At 50.4% G+C, this 19,626-nt stretch overlaps 1 protein-coding gene and 1 non-coding gene across 5 annotated transcripts in view; both read right to left on the bottom strand.

Annotated features, from left to right (window-relative positions):
* The window catches only part of KLF15 (Kruppel like factor 15), a 35,711-nt gene that overhangs the window by 12,242 nt on the left and 3,843 nt on the right, over window positions 1-19,626 (bottom strand). For 3 of the 4 annotated variants that reach the window (XM_036418285.2, XM_036418283.2, XM_036418284.2), the window contains exons 2-3: window positions 17,704-18,804; window positions 8,166-9,414 (exon numbers count right to left, since the gene is read on the bottom strand). In XM_036418285.2, coding sequence (XP_036274178.1) covers window positions 9,246-9,414; window positions 17,704-18,779 — 1,245 coding nt within the window. In that variant the 5' untranslated portion in view covers window positions 18,780-18,804 and the 3' untranslated portion in view covers window positions 8,166-9,245. Of the gene's footprint in view, window positions 1-8,165; window positions 9,415-17,703; window positions 18,805-19,626 lie in introns of those variants that run through there. The other variant, XM_045574930.1, reaches the window with a different exon arrangement.
* Window positions 11,478-17,695, bottom strand: LOC118707651. Its single transcript, XR_004984350.2, has 2 exons — window positions 12,963-17,695; window positions 11,478-12,658 (listed from the first exon to the last, which is right to left on the bottom strand). It is a non-coding gene; the product is annotated as an uncharacterized LOC118707651 (transcript).

Here is a 19,626-nt window from a genome sequence, read left to right as displayed (position 1 = left end):
AGATTAATTTGCATATGCACTCCTGATTGGTTGGTGGACATCATGGAGGTATGGTCAATTTGTATATTTATCTTTTATTAGTGTAGATAATGCTAAATAGAACAAACTTGTACACATACTTTTATACACAAATGTTTAATGGTGGGTTTGCTGGATCAAAGAGCAGGCACATTTTAAATTTTGATAAATTCTTCCAAGTTGTCCTTTGAAAAACAATTGTGCTGCCATTAACAATGTTGAAGCAGTCATTTCTAACCCTTGGATGTAATCCATTTTTTCCTTTTTTTTTTCCAGTCTAGCTTGCATAAATAAGATCCATAGTCATTTTTGTTTTCATGTATAAATATGATCAAACTTCTTCTCAATGGACTGATTTGCTAATCACATTTCTTACTCTGTAAGTTACTATATTCATTGCCCATTTTTCTATTGGAATTTTTATCTTTTAATCACTCATTTATAGAACAGTTCTATGCATTCCAGTTATATTTGGCTTGTTAGCTCATACATTTCTCTCCATGTCTAACTTTATCCATGTCTATTCTTTTTCTTTTTTGTATGCATGAAATAAAGCTCATTGGTTTAGAAATAAATTATATCACTGTGGCTAACTATGTTGATGGGGGGGGGGGGTATAACCACACACACACACACACACCAAGATAGGCCCCCTGCACTCAGACCTCAGGCCCCTCAAGATTGGGGCATATGTTTTGGGGTCCTTTTTATGGAATGCAAGGCCTATGACTCCTGTTGGGGTGTGGAAAGTGTGACAGTGTAAGAGAATTCATCCTCAGCTAGAATTTCCAGGTGTCTGGTATTAAGTGGGACAGTCCAATGATTAGCTTCCTAGCTAGAAAATAATGCAAATAAGAATGAAACTAAAACCTGTGAGACATACATAGCCTTTTAAAGCCTCTATAGTTTCCAATTGGGTTTATCTTGTTTATCACCTGATTCTTCATCAACAATGGCTTGAACATAGAGGGTGGGACAAAGGTCGGTTTACAATTGTTTGTATGGAAAATAAGATGATAATTAATAAGCAATGCAAGAATAAACTCTGAGTGTTGCCCTCTCCTGTTTTAGCTTTGAGTTCTCTCTGCTACGTGTGTAATGATCTGTGAATGAACACTGAGGAGATGTTGCAATCCTTTTATAGAGGGAATGGGCTGGCCCATCTGCCAGCAAGATGTGCAGGTGCTCAAAAACCTTTGACCTGATGAGATGACTGTTGGAAGAGTACTGTGTTCATTTAGAAGAAATGTCTTATTCAGCTTCTTGGCGTGAAAGAGGCGGAGCTACTGAGGGAATGCTCAAGTAACAATGTGTAGTAATAAAAATACCACCAACAGTAACAGCTTTTACACCTTGCCAGACTCTGTTCTCAGTGCATTTCATGTTCACTCATTTAGTCCACACACTGACCTTATGAGGAAGGAACCGTTATCATCCTGTGAAAATAAGGAAACTGAACCAGGGAGTCTGACTAATTCTCCTGTGCATTTAAAGAGGCCAGGAATTTGAAGTTCCAGGAGGAAGAGGGAAATGGTAAGGTGATAGAAGGGACAGATGCCAAAAGTAAAGTCCCTGGGTGCCTCATAGAGAGGGTGGCCATAAGTGTAGTTATAATCTTTACATATATAATTATATTATGTAAAAATTATAAATTATATAATTATAACTTAGAAGATATTATAATTATATAATTATTTTAACTAGAGGCCTGGTGCACAAATTCATGCACAGGAGGAGTCCCTTGGCTTGGCCAGTTATCAAGGCCTACCAGGGGGCCGGCTGGCAGGGGAGAGGGACCATGGGGATTGGACAGCCAGTCGTGGGCAGGTGTGTGTGGAGGGGGCAGCCAGCCAGGTGGAGGGGCTGCAGGAGGTTGTCTGTGAGAATGCACTGACCACCAGGAGGACAGCTCCTATGTTGAGCGTCTACCCTCTCATGGTCAGTGCACCATAGCGACTGGTTGACTGATTGTTCCAGTCATTCGGTCATACTGGTCACTTAGGCTTTTATATAGAGAGATTAAAACATCAAATAAGGGTTTCCCAGGCAAAATATTGTAACCCTGCAAACTTTAAGTAAAGGTGGCACAGACGGTTCTTGCCAGAGTGGCTGGATTTTCGGGACCAGTATTGAAGGGGTCAAGAGAAATGGGATGCTATAGGAGAACACAGAGCCTGCTGAGCTGGTGAGGGGCATCTTTACTACCAGGAGGAGGCATGAATTTCCAGATGTGCACCCAGACTTTTAGCGAGGTTGGAAGTACAGGAGAGAAGGAGCTTGCACCACTTGCTGCATCACCACCCATGAGTCCACCCTCAAGCTGACACACAGGCGAGATCCCAGTTTCATCTATTAAGTGAGACCCAGAACTCCTCTGCATGGGGCACTCATGGGTCCTGGGTGTCCTCTGGAGAAGGGGGTGCAGTTGTCCACTTACTTGTCCTGCCAGCAGCTCCAAGCTAGTGTGAGCACCCACTTTTTGCCCTGAGCTTCAGTGGGAGAAGGGCACTCTCTATCACTTTGCAGTGGGACCAGACAGGTTGCCTCTTTCTCTTTCCAGATGAGCCCTCTGGGGACAGCTGTTACCAACTTACCAGTTATCAGTTTCCAATTACACCATAGAAATGAGACATCAAGGCTCATTTCTTCATTTTGTGCACAAGGCAGAGACTTCTCAGGGAAGGGGGAAATATATAAAATTAGATGTCAAAAAATGCTACGGGTCCAAATTGCTTTTTTAAAAGGCAAGGACTACCAGAGACACTTCAAGCATTTGCACAACTGTTCGTATAAGCTGGGGGTTTAGAGCCAGACTGGTATTAATTACATTATTGCTTGGATGTTGCAAACCTTTCTTCTCTTTCGGTAACAGTATTTGGTATCTGTATTTAGATGGTAAAACCCATTTGCCATTCTTTAGACTCCTGTCTAGCTAAATGTATTTTCACTCTTGTAGTCAGCTATTTCCAGCTCCGACAACCCTGCTCTCATTCTACTCACCTGTCACTCAGGTACCTGTCGCCTCTGATGTAATCTTTTGAAGGGAGCTGTGGTGATCCCACTCCTCACTAGCGTCAGCCCCATTCCATCTAGAAACTGCTCTCATTAGCTCAGCTCAGCATCGAGGTCCAGTTCACAGAACCAGACGCTGGTGAGGATGGCGATGCTGGGTGTCCTCACATCTCCAGGACTCCCAGAATGAGAGCGGATGAGCTGAGATGGGAAAGGACCAGTGGAGGTTGAAAGCTTACTTGGTCTCAGGGTCCAGACCTCTCTCCAGGAGGGGTTCTTTTGTGCAAGGCCCACAGGCGTCCTTCCAGCCGAGGCCTGATCTCAGGAGGTGCGAGCTGCCTCTGGGCTTCCATGTCCTCATCTCAGAGCAGTTCTCTAGTGGGACGCCTTTCTTTGGGTGTTGACTTTTTCTTTCTGCCTCATCATGTACGGCCTCTTGTTCATCATGCAATGGATTTGCTATGTTATATATGCTAACTTACTCTTCACACATCCTGGGGAATCAATCTAATCACACTAGTTTCACCTAAGTACCCTGAGAGTCAGAGAGGCCAATAGGGCTAAGTGGGCTCAGTTCCAGTTTCTGCTTCCAAGACCCACTCACTATGCCCTCCTGTCTCCATGGGTAGGGTATTTTCCCAGCCCTCTGCTTACATCAAGTGTGTATATAGCTATATATAATTTAATTACATATTGTATAATGTTATTAGAATTCTATTTGTACATATTTGTTATCCTATCTAATACAGAGGGAATATGCTAATTGACCCTCACACCATCACAAAGATGGTGGCACCCACAGCCAATAAGGAGGGAATATGCTAATTGCCCCACACTCAAAGATGGTGGCACTTACAGCCATAAGATGGCGGCACCCAGTCCCCTCAGCCCTGCCCACGCACCTGCCTCTGGAGTTCCCCAGTCCCTTCAGCCCCCCAGCCACCCAGGGCTGCCCAAGGCTCAGGTACCACGGCCAGCTGAGGCTTGCACTGCCAGCAGTGGCAGCAGCAGAGGTGTGATGGGGCAATGCCTTCCCCTGATCACCAGGTTGCCTCTCACCCCTGAGGGCTCCCAGACTGTGAGAGGAGGCAGGCTGGGCTGAGGGACCCCCTCTAGTGCATGAATTTTCATGCACCAGGCCTCTAGAATTATATATTCGTGCTAGAAGCCTGGTGCACCGATTTGTGCACCAGTGGGATTCCTCAGCCTGGCCTGCATCCTCTCACAATCCAGGACCCCTCAGCGGATGTCAGAGAGATGGTTTCAGCCTGATCCCCACAGACCAGACCAAGGGATTCATGCACCAGATCTGTGCACTGGGCCTCTAGTATATATATATATATATATATATATAGATCTTTGGTTAATCTCTTCCCGTCCTCCTCCTCCCCCTTTCCTCTGAGATTCATCAGTCTGTTCCATGTTTCAATGCCTGTGCATTGAGCGCTTGCCCCCTGGTGGTCAGTGCACATCATAGCTACCAGTTGAATGGTCACTTAGGCTTTTATATATTAAGATATGTTACACACTAGTATATGTTACATATTAGCACTTTTAAAAATATATATTTTATTAGTTTTTTTACAGAGAGAAAGGGAGAGAGATAGTTAAAAACATCAATGAGAAACATCAGCTGCCTCCTTCACCCCTCCTACTGGAGATGTGCCCACAACCAAGATATATGCCCTTGACCAGAATCGAACCTGAGACTCTTCAATCTGCAGGCTGATGCTCTATCCACTGAGCCAAACCAGTTAGGGCATATTAGCACATTTTATATGTGTCATTTTAGTATGTTATATATATTATCTACAGTATTAATACACATGCTATTCAATATTTGTTCTAGAGTCTGTTCCAGAACCCCAGTATCCAGCTACTGATTTTATTTTTCTTCTCCTTCATACCTACCTATCTCACTTTCATCTTTTCTTCTCAGCTGGGTCTGGGATCCAAGTGAGTGTGAATTCCACAGCAGCACTCGGAAGCCTGTTCTACCTACCCTTCATTGCTATTAATATCTCCAGGGCAGATTTTACTTCTGCTGTTGCAGTTTTTCTTCCCTTGCAATATTCCCTCACCCCTTCCATCTCTCTCTGTATCTCATCTTGCTTCTTTTCTAGTTTAGCCAGGGCCCCCTTTGTGGCCTCCCAAGAGCCATCAGGAATTTTTTACCTGTTGAAGATAACAGGAAATTTCCAAAGATGCCTTTCTGGGTTATGCAGTGGATCGCTGAGACATATACTTTCTGAATCTTCTGAATGCTCCCTTTGCCTTCACCTGCAGTTTTTTAACAGGCCCCGTGGCATTAGTCACCTTAGCCTAACTTCAGGTAATGCAGACTTGGTGTCTGTCACAAAGAGAACTGACCTTGTCCCCATGTTTGGTCCCCTTATGTAATGTTCCAAGATCCTCACCACATTGACAGCTGTGCAAGTTAACATGCTCATTCCCAGCAGTTTCTCCCTATACCTGCTGTCTGGGTCTTTGATACTTAGAACCAATGGAGCATAAGAAAAGTTATAGTTCCCTAGAAGTCTAGACCCCAAATCTTTCTGCATCTGTCCCCTTGACCTTTGTTGAGAATCTGGATCCATTGAAGAGTAGACATTGCTGACTTTATAAGGGTTTTGTTTTATTTACTTTTGTCCCTGTGGGTGAGGATTCTGTCATTTGCAGCCTTGGCTTGTCAACCAAAGTGTTGGAGTTCCTCTGTTCCCACAGGGTTTCCCTTCATGATACCCTGATATTCCAAGCCTGACAGTTGGTTCCATACCTGCCAGTGACACCCATTCTGAGAATGTGGACAAAACCATGGGAGGGCCAAACCCACCCACTCTACCATGACTTACATGCTGCAGGGAAGGGGCCAATTTGCAAGGTTCTGAGAAGTGAACAGAATGTATGCATGGCACCAGGCTCGACACCAACATGGCAGGTGTACTTGCAGTGAAAACTCAACACCTACTTTTGTTTTCTTTCTATTGTAATAGAACTTCTAAATTTTAGTTGTGCCCATAACCTTCAGATGAAGACTAAAATTTCCAGCTTTTCTTACAGCAGATGAACCTGTGATTGTGTTGGACAATGGGACATGAGTGGACAAGACTGTGCAAATCACAGCCCTGACCTTTGAGGGAGGGAGGGAACACATGGCCCCTTGATGGCTTTCCCTGGGCTGGCACAGTATACCCTGGTGAGCCATCTGGGACCAACACCCTAGGGCATGGAGAGCAACGAGAGAGGAACCCAGATGCCCCACAATGGAGCTGCCATTTCAGCCTGGACTACTTACTTTCAGAATATTTAAATAGAGAAAAATAAACTCGCTATGTAGACAACAGCGTTGGGGAGTTTCTTTGTTATAGCAGTCTAGCCCATACTCTGCCTGTTACACTACTCAATAAATGGTACTTCCCCCTCTGTGTGCCTTTGAGAAGGGTATTGTGCAAGGTGGGGGTACCAGGGTGTTAAAGCTCTGCAACTTCCCAGACTCCTCTCCATTAGAAACAATTGTGGGAACACTGGCTCACATCTCCATCTGCTTCTTGGCTCGTAGGCCAAAACAAACACTCTTCTTCCAGTGACAAAGGTGGTAGCATGGGAGTCTCCCAGAGGTAGGAGGCAAGCTAGGTGCCTCAACAGAACACCCAATGCTCTCATGGGTCATGCTGCAATGGAAGACTAGAGGCCCTGACTCCCCAGGCTCTCCATCTGGCCTGAAGGCAGGCTCACAGCCTGGAAAGGGTCCTCACCACTATTCAGTCACACACTCTCTCTTACCCTTTCATCCCCATTCTGCAAAGGGTAGAAGCTCAAATCTATGGAGTTTAAGAAACCCACTCCAAGTGGGGGGAGTGGGGATCAAGAGGAAGTGCCCTTCCCTCCATGCCCTATTCACTCAGCTGTGCTGCCAAGGTGCATGACAAGGGTGCAAACATACACATCAGGTGAGGAGTCTGAAGCCAGACTGAGGGTAATGACTTAGACCACCCTACCACACACAACCACCCTAGCCTTGGCCCGGACATAGGGTCGGCTGAAAGCTGCAGGTGCAGCGTAAGCGAGCTGTGGGGACATCCACTGAGGTGAGCGGAGTGGAGTCCTGGGTCAGTGCCCAGCACCATGGATTCATGTGCTCACAGGCTCCTCCACAGTGACTGTCCTGACCTCTGGTGTCCTTTTATCTGGGCTCTGTTGTTTGTTTATGGATGAAGAAAGGCTATGCTCATGCCTCACTTACCCAAGCATGTTTGGCCATAGAAGGTATATTTGGTCAGGGCAAAGGACAGAGGTCATAAGGCTGAGTCCTTTCCCCAGGACCAGGGCCAGTCTCTGAGGGGGTCACTGAGAAACACTTGTCCTGACTTGTATCAGGTTGCTGGGTATACAATAACCTCGAAGGTCCTCACCTACTAATTCACACAAAAGGAGAGCTGTGGCCACCTTCCCTACCCACATGGCTGGCTCAGGGCTTCTCCTTCCTCTGGTCCCGCCCCACTCCCCACCCATTCCCAGCCTGCCAGAATGTGTGGATGGGTCCAAATCCCAACTGTGCAAGTGCTCGGAGAGCCCTCAGGCATCTGGGGGAGTTTTGGAGGCTTTGTCTCCCCAGAGCTCTGAGCAGCTGGGGAGGGCGAAGGTGGTGGCTGAAGTCCTAATCCATTTACCACCACACATGCAGGTGGGAAGTAATATGCCATTTCCTCGGGGAGCTCAGGTAGGAGCATGATCTGCCCCTACATCTGCACAAAACATACAGTGGGTGCACAATAAATACCCGAGGGGCTGCACCAAAAGTGTAAAGTGCCGAGCAAGGGCCTCCAACAATGAATCAGAGGAGTAGTGACCCCCGTGGGCCTTCCCATGGTGACGCTGAAATAGGGGTTGGATTTGGGGTTGTGTAGAGAAGAGGAGAGAGCACTCCTGGCCTTCTGGGATACTGGAATAAGCTAAACCTGACAGCCAGCTGGAGGTGGGGCTGTATGGGAGCCATGCATGACGGGGCCCGGGCTTAACCCCGAAGGTGCCTTTGTATCCTTCCAGATATAAACCTCAAGGTCCCCTGAGGCTCAGCCCCAGGTCATCTCATTTCCCGGCAGAGTAGAGGAAAACAGTGTCTGAATATCATTAAGTTATTGAGTTCTTTTTTCTTTTTATTGGCAAAGTAAATATATTTTTATGAAGGACCAAAGAAAATATACATAATTGTAACATATATACACCAGCTTTATAGATTTTTAAAATTTCAAATTTACACAAATGCTGATGTTATTAAAAGATATTTTATGTCGATGTACCTATGTACAGTTTATTTACATACATTCATAGGATGTGAAATAAACCTATCAAAACAAGCTAGTTCATTTGATATTAATTTCTAGACAAAATGAGGAATGCATTTCTAAATAGGGATTGGGGGCTTTATCTGCTTCTTCTACTTGCTACACAGCCTGTTCCCCTCTCCTCCCAAAGGTGACTCGGGAGGCTGGTGTCTGGAACCAGGACGAAGGGATGAGCCACACTGGGTACAGATGCTCCAGGGCTAGCCTGCATCTGCCTGCCTACCCTGCATGTTTAACTGAAGCACATGCACTGTCAGCCCCCAGAGGGGGAGCTTTTCACCCCAATCCTGCAGCCACCAGGAGGCCAGGCCCTGCATCCCTAACAGCCCTGCCATACCTCCTGGTACGCAGGCTGAGCAAATCATTTGGATGAAACCACCTGCACACCACAGTGCAGCCCAGAACTTTTGGCCTACTTCCTTCTCCCCAGTGTGGCTCCCTGTGGGAACTGACATTTCAAAACTGCACATTTCATCTTCCCGGGCAATAAAGTGCTGGCCCTGGCCCAAGCAGGGAGCCCAGTGGGAGAAGGGCCAGGCCCTCAGACACTGCAGCAGAGGCCTGTGACAGCGGCGCAGGAAGGCACGAAGGTGCAAAGGCACAAAGGCCGGCCTCCTGGGTCAGAGGCTGGGTCTCCCCAGGAAAGGCAGCAAGTGGGGGAGCTCTGGGTTCCTGCCTCCCAGGCCAGCCCCCCTCTTCCCATACCAACCCAGGCTGCTGGGTTGGCAACATTATCTCATCTCTCTGAAGGAGGCAAATAAATTATTGCTACAAAATATATGAGCGATCTGGACAATCCGATGGGCTGGTGGGATGGGGTGAGCAGGTGGTAGCGGTAATGGTTGTGTGGGTGGGTGGGTGGAGGTGGGGTCAGTTGGCAGCCCTTACGGAGCGACTGCTCCGCGGGAAGCGATGCACCTTGATGTGCTTGGACAGGTGGTCACTCCGCGCGAACTTCTTCTCACACACAGGGCACTGGTAGGGCTTCACGCCTGAGTGCGAACGCCGGTGCCTGGACAGTTCATCTGAACGGGAGAACCTACAGGGACACAGCAATCCGTGAGGCCAGGCTGGCCCGCCCTGCCCCAACCACCACCATCCCCAAACTCATACACCCAGGACTCCACCAGCTGGGCAGCCCAGGGTACCTAAGTGCTTCAGAATTTATGGTGAAAATCCACTGTCCCAAGCCCCTTCCCCATGTAAATCAAACATTCTGTCAGCTCAGCAGGCCATTCTCCTGCATCTGGGCCTGAGAGGGGCTGATAGGTGTTGGGACAGGCTTTTAAGGCTACCAGAGATCTGACTTACTCTCCAGCCATCCCACCCCACCCCAAACACCGCCCCCCTCTGGCGTGCAGTGGGATCAGCTTGCCCTAACTGAAGCTATGCTTCATGCTCTCCCCTTAGACCCGAACTTGGGGCTTCCGTGGAGGTCTACATTGGGAAGCTCATCTAGAGGAGAAAGTGAGGTTGAGAAGTGTCTTTCCCCAGCTGAGCAGGGAGTTCTTGACTCCTTTCCCTTGTCTCCATTAAAGAGACTCACCTCACCCTGGCGGGTTGCTCAATGGTCAGAGCACTGGCCTATGGACCAAAGGGTCATGGGGTCCATTCCCCACCAAGGGCATATACCTCGGTTGCAGGTTCCCCAGCCCCGGCAGGGACGCTTGCAGGAGGCAGCCAATCAGTTATCTCTCTCACATCAATGTTTCTTTCTCCCCACAACAACACTGTCTCTAGATATTGATAGAAAAAATAGCCTTGGGTAAAGATTTAAAAAAGAAAAAAGAAGAGCCCCACCCAATTCCTGGGCCCAGTTTTCCTGGAAGCTGGACTCCCTAAGCTGTCCCCAAACAAACTGTACCTCTAAACGGTATTTCTGAGAGTGTCAATGGCTCCCCTGCCACCTCCCTCTCTTGGCCCCAGTCTGTCCAGGAGCAAGTGTTCCCATAGCCCAGAGGCCACAGTGGGAGAGAGAAGAACTGGATGGACCCTGGGGCTTAGACAGCTGTTACTGACATCAGGGATTTGAGGCTCTCCCCACCGCTCACATCCCCGCTCCTCACACACATACTCTCCTCCTCTGTGTTCCACCTACACTGACTGTCCCTGTTCCCTCTTGACATAGGACACTGCAGTATTGTTCCCTTTATCCAGAATGCTCGTCCTTCCCTCTCCTTGCTCCCTCCCACCATCCCTTATGTTACTTCCTCAGGAAAGCCCTCCACAATGCACCTCTATCCGGGCCCCTGCCAAAGTTGTTGCAATTTTAAATCCAGTTCTTACTTTTTGATGACCATCAGCTCCATGAGGAAAGACACATCTACCTGGTGCATGGTAGGTGCCCAGTCAGTGCATTTACATGAAAGTGTGGACACAGCAGGCACCCAGAGCAGGCACCCACAGGAGGATGGAGCTGTCATAGGGACAGTCCTCTCAAGTCCTAGCGCATCCATTTACCCACATCCTGAATCCACACACTCACACACACACATGTGCATACACGCACACAACACACCTGTGTGTACACACATGCCACCTGTATGTGCATGTCATGGACACGGGTACGTTGCACATGTGTGCACACTCATACATATATATGCCACCCATTCCAAATCTTTGTGTACATGTATGCACATGCATACACACAATGCATGTATACATGTGTGAACAAATACATGCATATATGCACACACTCAGGAGTGCCAAACCCAACAGCCCCGTTCCTGGACCTGGGGCCTCACAGTAAGAGGCAGATTAGGTGATGCTCCTGGAAAGCTGTCCCCAACCCCGCCAATGGGTAGGGGGTGATGGCCCGCTTCTGGCATGACCTGTGGATTGAGGCCTTGATCTTATAGCCTGCCAAGGAGCAGGAGGACCCAGCAGGACAAGTGTTGGGGAATGCCCAGGTGGGCAGCAGGAGGGCTTGAGCACAGACGGGGAGCTGGGCCCAGAGGCAGGGAAGATAAGCACCTCAGCTTCGCTTGGCTGTCCCTGGTGCCCTGCCCCTAGAGCACAACCAGGTTTCTCCTACCCCATCCCAGAGCGCCAAATGTGGTCAGTATGTTTTCAGAATTAAGGAAGACCAACTGACCCGTTGTCCAGATGAGGAAACTGAGGCTCAGAGTGATGATCTAGGGTCACAGGTAGGGCAGAGCAGCCGAGGCCTGCACAAAGGTCTTGAAACAGCTCCCTGCTGTATCCTGCCACCCTGATGGCCACAGAGCCTGGCTGGAAGGCATGTGCCACTGGAGCTCTGTGCCAGGGAGGAAGCAGCATCAACAGGCTCTGGCAGTCAGAACCTGAACCTGAGCTCCTGGGCCAGGGCCACGTGCCTCCAGCTGCAGTTGGACATACAGCGTCAGAGCAGGTGGGCATGCCCAAGGCAGGGAGCAGCAGAAAGCTACAGGAAATGCCATCGACGTGCTAGAGCCTTCCCAGACACCAGGCACTGGGCGTGCCTGCACCTCGCAAGGAGTCAGGATCAGCCCATGGCACTGACAATATCACACGGTAAGAGCTCAAAGACAACAAGAGGCTTGCTGGGGGTCCCACAGCAGTGGAACAGCAGGATCTGCTCAGGACCCCACCCAACTGGGAGTCCTATGTGGTCCTGAGAAACTTAAGAACCATACTGGGCATGTTTTCTCATTTATCTAGTAAAAATCTTGGGATTCTTGTCTACCTTCCGGAACTTTTCTCAGAGGCCAAAGGCAGTGACACAGGACCACAGGGCCCCTGCCATCATGGGGGCACCAAGGGAAAGCCTGGCCTGAGAAGAAGCTGTCCCCACCTGCAAGCCCTCTCCCTACTGCCTTAGGGTCTGGCAATTTGAGAGGTGCCATCCCTAGGAACTGAACCCTCAGAAGATCCCTGCCTTACACCCTACTCACATTGTCCCAAAGAGCAGCACTGGAGACCTGGGGACCACACAGAGGGAGGGGACAGGTGGCTGAGATGCAGGCACATACTGACCAGCAACCTGGGCAAGTTGGCAAGCTCTCTGAGGCTGTTTCCTCACCTGAAGCCAGGTAAGTGACAGACCTGCCTCAGAGGACTATAAAAGGCGACAAGTGTTTACAGCAATGCTTGACACGTGGCAATCACCCAACAATGTGAACTCTTATTATCAGCAAGGAGCTTAGCACAGCACCTGGCCTCTGGGAAGGTCCTTGAGTGTGTGGCTGGTTACTGTGAATTGTGTTACCGGGTGCGGGACAGGGAAGCACAGAGGTCCAGGTGACTTTCCGGAGCAGCTTATAATGTCAGCACCACCACATGACCTCACTCATTTGTGGATAATAAAGATCATTATAAACTGATGAACCAAAAGATAGATACAGAGACAGTAAAGCAACAAGCAGATTGTCAAATTTCAGCGGGGAGGGGAGGAGGATCTGGGGGAGATAATAGATCAACTGAAGGACTTGTATCCATGCATATAAGTACAACCAATGGACATAAAACTCTGGGGAGGGAGGGGATGTGTGGGAGGGAGGGAGGGGGGAAAATCAATAAAATATGTAAAAATAAATAAATAAATAAATAAATGTAAAAAAAAAAAATAATGTCAGCACCACCACCGACACATACAACACCTTTGTGCAAAGGCACCCCTTCCATCTGCCAGAAAGCCATGATTGTAAAGCCAAGTCTCAAAGATCCCAATGGGAATGGCACCCCCCAGCGTTGTGCAGTGCACAGCCTGCCCAGCCACACTTGGAGGCCGAGCTGACTGCAGGGATGGGTACGGAGAATGCCTCATAGAGTAGGGGAAGCAGTGACACAGGCCAAGAGAGCCAGACCACTGGGCTTGAATCCTGTCCCTGCCACTCTTAGTTCTGTGGCCTCAGGCCTGCAAATCCCCTTTTCTGGGCCTCTGTATCTTCTGGGGATGACAACAGTACCTGCCACCCAGGGGTGGTGAAAGTTATTAATATTCATATTAGCTGCAGCAGGAAAGGATTCTTTCTGGACAGAACTGCTTGGCCATTCTGGAACAGGACGTTCCGCTGCAGGGAACAAAGCAGGCCTGTGTCTGAGTGTGAAGCAAGGAAACTTCTAGGAAGGCAGGCAAGCAGCCACTTCCCAGATGCTTAGCTTGAAATAGGGAAAGTCTGATTCCAACCCTGTCAAGGGTGCCAGAACCATGTCACAAGAGGGGAAGGGACAGGGAACAGTGGCTTCAGGACCAAGAGCAGAAGGAAGCGGGCGTTGGTAACCTGGGCAAGTGACAATGGGGAAAAGGAATGCAGGGAGGGATACTGTTCATCACACAAAGGTGCACAGGGTGTGGCACAGGACACAGTGCCAGGGCCAGAACAGGCCTGGTGGGAGGAAGAGGAATCTGCTCACCAGGCCCAGCAAGAAGAGAGGCAGCCTTGGGAGTGGGGAGCTCCCCACATGGGGAGGCAAGCAAGCGAGTAGGGGGCCACTCCAAAGACCAGCTGCAGGTGGAGGTCCTCTCAACACTCCAGCAGGCCACACCTGACTAGAGGCTTGCAGAAGGGGCTGGAGAGAGGTCCTCAGTCTGGGGGGAGGAGGTTGAGGGCAGACAGCCCAGGGTGAACTCCTGACTCTGCCACTTACTCGTTGTGGGACCATGGAGAACTTACTTAAATGCTCTGTGCCTCATTTCCTTCTCTGTAGAATGGGGACAACATACTAAGGCACACCTCATGGGCTTGTTGGAACATTACATGAGTTACTGCGTTAGGTGCATGCAGAGCAGTGCTTAGCACATATCAGGAACTGCTGTTATCACTGCTGCTATTGCTAGCTCTTTTCCCTCACCCATGTTGTACACCTGAAAAAGCTGAGGGCCTGTGGGGGGGAGAGGACACCCAGCCATTACAATCCCAAGTGCACAGAGAAAGATGAGGGGAAAGCCAGCCCAGGACTGCAGGTGTCTCCGGGTGGGAGAGGCATGCCTGCCATAATACTTGCAGGTCAGGGTGGGGCTGAGGCACTGCCTGGGGTGTAACTAGAGTCATACTCACTAGCCCTGTCCCTGCAGGCTTTCTGGGCCTCCATTCCCCCCTCTGTAAAATGCATATTGATGTCTCTGTTCCAAGGCTATTGTAAGGACTCAGTAAGTTACTGCCTGTGGCCTGTGCAAAACAAAGCGGAGACCATTATAAGACCACCTACAGTTGCCACTGGGGAAGAAGCATTGGAAAGAGAGGGCACAGAGAGGGCTGAGGTCCAAGTGTGAGCATGGCCTGCAAAGGTGAGATCGGCAAACAGATTATGTGGGCCTGTGGGCCAGAATGACAAGCTTGGATGGTGCTTTCGTGAACCAAAGTACACATAAAGGCCAGAATAGCCTCATGGGGTAATGAGTTCCCCGTGGCAGGCGGTATGCAATTAAGTATAACTCGTGGAGGGGATTCCAGCTCCGAGAACCTTAGAATAGTGGCTAGCAGAGTGTAGCTGCTCAATAAACATGATACCTTATCATCATCATCATCATCATCATCATCATCACTTCTCCTGCTCTGTCCAGACCAAGTGGCCACAAAGCTGGGTCTGTCCTCCTGTCCAACTGCTACAAGAGCTCCCTTCACCGCTGACCATCGGATGGCCCTATGGCCACACTTAAGGGACATGCATGCCTTGTATACATTCCCGCGGTGTCCGGATCTCGAAGGCCAACTGGAACTCTCAAATTCTCAGAGAAACAGTCTCCCTGGGAGGCAGCGTGCTAGGCTCTCAGGGCCTCTGCCATGTGTGACCTCCACTCTGGAAGAGCTTGAGAGAATCTAGGGAAGTCTTTTGAAGCCCTAGGAGTGGCTGGAAGCAGGGATGGCTCCAGGGTCAACTCCATAGGGACCTCATCATGTCACGCACCTACCATGCCTTTCCCTGTTGAGTGAATCCTGAGCAAGAGGAACAATGCCAAGGCTTAAACAGTGGCAGAGCTGAATTCCCTCCATAAATCCCACTCTTGTTTGTATACCTCACTACCTCATAATGCCCCTGTGTCAGGGCTGAGATCTGCCTCCTAAGATGCACTTTGGCTGTGGTTCCTGTCTACTTTCTGAGACAGCCTAGAAGACAGGTCTCCTCCTCTTGTAGGAGTGGGCCAATTGGGCAGTCTTGACCAAGGACCATACCTTTCCTCTATGGTCCCACCCATTCCTATCCCAAATGGAAGGGCCACTTGCCAACAGTTAACAGCAGCCAGAGGACGGCGCCCAGGAAGATGAGCCCATCATAAGAGTCAGACTGATGCTGGAGAGACCTGGGGACCACACAGAGGGAGGGACAGGTCAAGCCAAATGCCCAACCTCTCTCCAGCCCCGCACCCCACCAGGAGAAGAATGCATCCAAGAGGAGTCCCTCTAAGTCTGTAGTGTCTCTGAGATGGGGTACGCCCACATGAAGGCCAGGCAGAGAACCTTCTCTTCTCTTCTCAGACTCTGATCTTGGATTAAGTGTGACTATTCCACCAATGAGAAAGGGTGCTGCTGAGCACCCCTGGTCCTGGTAAAGAGAGGCAGTGAGTAGGACCCCCACTTTACAGATGAAGAAACTGAGACTTAGGAAGGGAGACTACTGTGAGGGCACACAGTGAGCTGGAGGCTGACCAGGACTGGGGCTTTAAACCATGCCACCAGGCACCCCAGTACCTTTCCCTCTGCCTCTAAAGCCCCATGTCTATGGTCTCCTCCCTGACCCCCCAACATTACACACCTCCCCCATCAGGCCTCACAAGCTGCCGTGCAAGTGCGCTGTACCAGAGGTCCTACTTGGCAGAGTGCGGCACGAGGCTCAAAGGCATACAGCACCAGCACTGACACCCAACGTGGTGGGGCTAGAGCAGAGGCTCTTGAAGAAGCCCTGCGGGTCTGCTGATTGGCACCTTCGGGTCCTTGGGGTGGAGGGTGCCTGCGCTCAGAAAGGGCCTCCATAACCCAAGATGCTTTTTGAAACAAGTCCCTTCCCTGGTCACCTCTGCACTCCCCTGGAAAGGGGCTGCCAGCATCACATCAAACATTCCAGTCACAGCTCCTGTCCTGGGCCAGCCAGGACTCCAGGAGTGGCATCTCCCACCCTGAGACCACTCTCAGGAACTCTCCGACAAAAGTCTGGTCAAAAAACAAAAGCTGCAAACTGCTCCCTGTGAGCCACACCAACATGGATGTGCACTCATAGACAAGGTACACACATGGTCATGCATCAGAGGCACACCTGAAAAATGCAAGATGCGTACACATGTGCACACACAGTTATACACTTGCAAGATCCAGTTCTGCACACAGATGTGATATGCCACATCGCTCTCTCACACACTCACACATGTAGCCACGTCAATAAAACCCAGGAATGTGCCAGTAGAACAAGCCACCCTTCCAGGCAGGCCAGAGATTCCAGCAGGATGGGCATCCTAAACTGGGGACAGCCCAGCTGTGGGACCCCTAAGCATCAGAGCTCCTGGCTGGGCTCCCGACTGGCTGCCTGCTTTTCAGGAAAAGGTGGACATGCTCTCCCAAAGAAGGTGAGCCAGCACAAGGGGCCAGGGAAGGGAGCTCCACTGGGGTCCCACCCAGCTATGCTGCCTGAGGGCTGGGTAACCCTAGAAAGAGCCCCGTCCTTTGAGAGTTGTTCTCCCCGCCATGCTACACAGAGTCCGTCCTTTGAGAGTTGTTCTCCCCACCATGATGCACAGAGTAGAGTCTTCCACCTTTCGGTCAGTACTCAGCTGGGCCCTCCCTTGTGGTTGGCTTTTACAGCTTCTCTAACACACCTCTAGGTCTCCCATGGGAGCAATGGCCTGGCCCAACCCATGGGCACAGGGACTTCTGTAAGGGAAGCTGGTCCCTTTGGTTGGGAAACAGCATCTTCAGGATGTGACTGCTCTAATATGACCATTGGGTCCAAATCCCATTTACAAAGCTGTGTGACCTTGCACAAGTTATTTAGCCAGTCTGAGCCTCAGTCTGCAATAAGCAGTAAGATGGGAATAAGGGTGGTACTTACCCTTTGGGGTGCTTGAGGCAGAGGGAACAGTGCACACATGGTCAAAGCCCCATCATTCCCAACTGTCCCTGCTATGTTATGACAGCCCTTCTGCCCTGGCTCAGCCCCCTCGCTCTCAGCACAAGCCCCAGCAAACCTTACCAGGAGACCAGTTGTTTTCTGGCTTTAGTGATCAGGAGGGACAAGCCTCTGAGCAGCCGTTGCTAGCTAGGGCACTGCCCCGGGCCCACCCCTCTCCCCTTCCTAATCAGTCTTATCTAATGCAGAAGAAATCACCTTGGCAGCACACCCAGAAGAACAGAGATAAGGGGCAGCACTCACCCAGCCTGTCACCCCTCATACTGACCTCCAGCCACAGCCCGGCCAGGTGCAAGCGAAGGGCTTCTCGCCTGTGTGCCGTCGGAGGTGGGCCTTGAGGTGGCTGCTTTTGGTGTACATCTTGCTGCATCCGGGGAAAGTACATTTGTGCATTTTGATGAGTTCTGCCGCCGGGTTCTTGGGGAACTTCTGGCCCATGAGGAGGCCGGTGGGGCCAGGCCCCAGGGGTCCTGACCCAATGGGCTTGGCAGCAATGGGCACAGGGGCAATGCGCACAAACTTGGAAGGCGCGTTCAAGTTTGAGGAGGGCACCACCTGGGGCAGGAGTGCAAAGGTCTGCCCCTGGATGTTGACCAGGAGCTGGGCTACCTTGACACTCTCCGGGGCCTGCCCAGGGGAGGAGGGCTCTGTGCCTGATTCCTGCTTCACCTGCACAGGTTGAATCTGCAGCAGCAAGGGGATGGGGCCATCGGGTGCAGGCCCCCCACCGGGGCCCTGAGTGTCACCCGCATTGGCACCACCTGGCTGGGGAGCACAGCGCTCTCTCCCACCAGACCCAGGATGGAGATGGCTCCTGTGTGGCCCAGCTGAGAGCTGACTACAGACCTCCACATCCTTATTGTTGCTCTCTGGAGCCTCCTTGACCCCCAGCTCCATGTTCTCCTCCAGAAACTCTTCAATCTCCTCCAGCGTGGGCTGGAAGGGCCTTGGAACATCATCGGGGTCACCGACAGAAAACTCTGGGAAGCAGAAATGCTCCCCCTTCACAGGTGCCGGTGCCCTCCGCCAGGCCTCCCAGGTCACAGGACCACTGCTGGCCCCAATGCTGCCGCTGCCACCACTGCCCAGCGTAGCCTGGGAGAGCAGGAAGTCCAAGATGTTGTCCTGGCCCTCAGCGCCCGGGCCATTGCTGTAGCAGGAGCAGAGGGCTTGCGAGTCGGGGCTGGCACAGGAGCAGAGGCTGGAGGCATCACTGTCATCTTCTGAGGGGGGTGAGGGCAGCATGTGGTAAGCTTGCCTGCTTACCAGCCTGTCTCCCAAATAACCAACCCGGCACTTCGGCGACGAGAAGCTCTCGTCCACTGGAAGTAAGTGGTCCACCATGCTGGCCTGGCCGTGCCACTGCTGGCTGTGGAGAGGAACAGAGTGCCGATCAGGACAGCACCCTTACCTGCCATCGTGTGGGCCTGAACCCCCGCACCCCCATCTGCTCACAGTCCTCATGGCCAAATGCCTGGATCCTGCCTCCATCCATACCCCAGAATAACTCTTTCTGCAAGAGTGTTTTCTGAAATTGCACCACCAGTTTGCAAGAGTGCTCTCACAAACCCCATTGCACAACCTGGGGCACTTTTGCTTTCAAACATATTTTCCAAAATAATTCTGGAAAGGGACACTCCCATGTCTGTGAATGATTGTGACTGCGTGTGAGCAAGAAAGGTATGTGAGGAGGCTCTCTGCACCTTGGAACAGCCAAGGTCAAGAACCCTGTCCAGTTATTCAGAGTTGCTGCATTTCTGAGGACATCTGACCTCAGCTTCATTCCTGTTGACTCATTAGAGTGGGGAAGAATGGCCATTTGCCCTTTGACCCTTGTGTTGTTGGGGCTTGGATAGGGTTGCCAGATTGAGCAAATAAAAATCAGGCTGCCCAGTTAAATTTGAATTTCAGAGTTTTTTCAACAACTTTTAATTTATAATGTAAGTATGTCCCAAATACTAGATGGAACTTGCTTATATTAAAAAATTACTATATCTGAAATTCAAGTTTAACTGGACAGTCTATATTTTAATTAGGCAAGTCTAGTTTGTGGCAAAAAATTAAAGACCCATTGTGCCTGCCCTCAAGGCCTTGTTTTCCCAACTGAAGCGGGCAGCTCACCACCCTCCAGCTCTCAAACCCATCTGAGCTTGGCTGCCTCCTTTGTAAAAGGAGAGAGGAGAGACAGGCC

This window comes from Pipistrellus kuhlii, unplaced genomic scaffold, assembly GCF_014108245.1.
Source record: "Pipistrellus kuhlii isolate mPipKuh1 unplaced genomic scaffold, mPipKuh1.p scaffold_m20_p_6, whole genome shotgun sequence".
Taxonomy (NCBI): Eukaryota; Metazoa; Chordata; class Mammalia; order Chiroptera; family Vespertilionidae; genus Pipistrellus; species Pipistrellus kuhlii.
The sequence above is the reverse complement of the archived record's forward strand: the minus strand, read 5'-3'. Positions and strand labels throughout refer to the sequence as shown.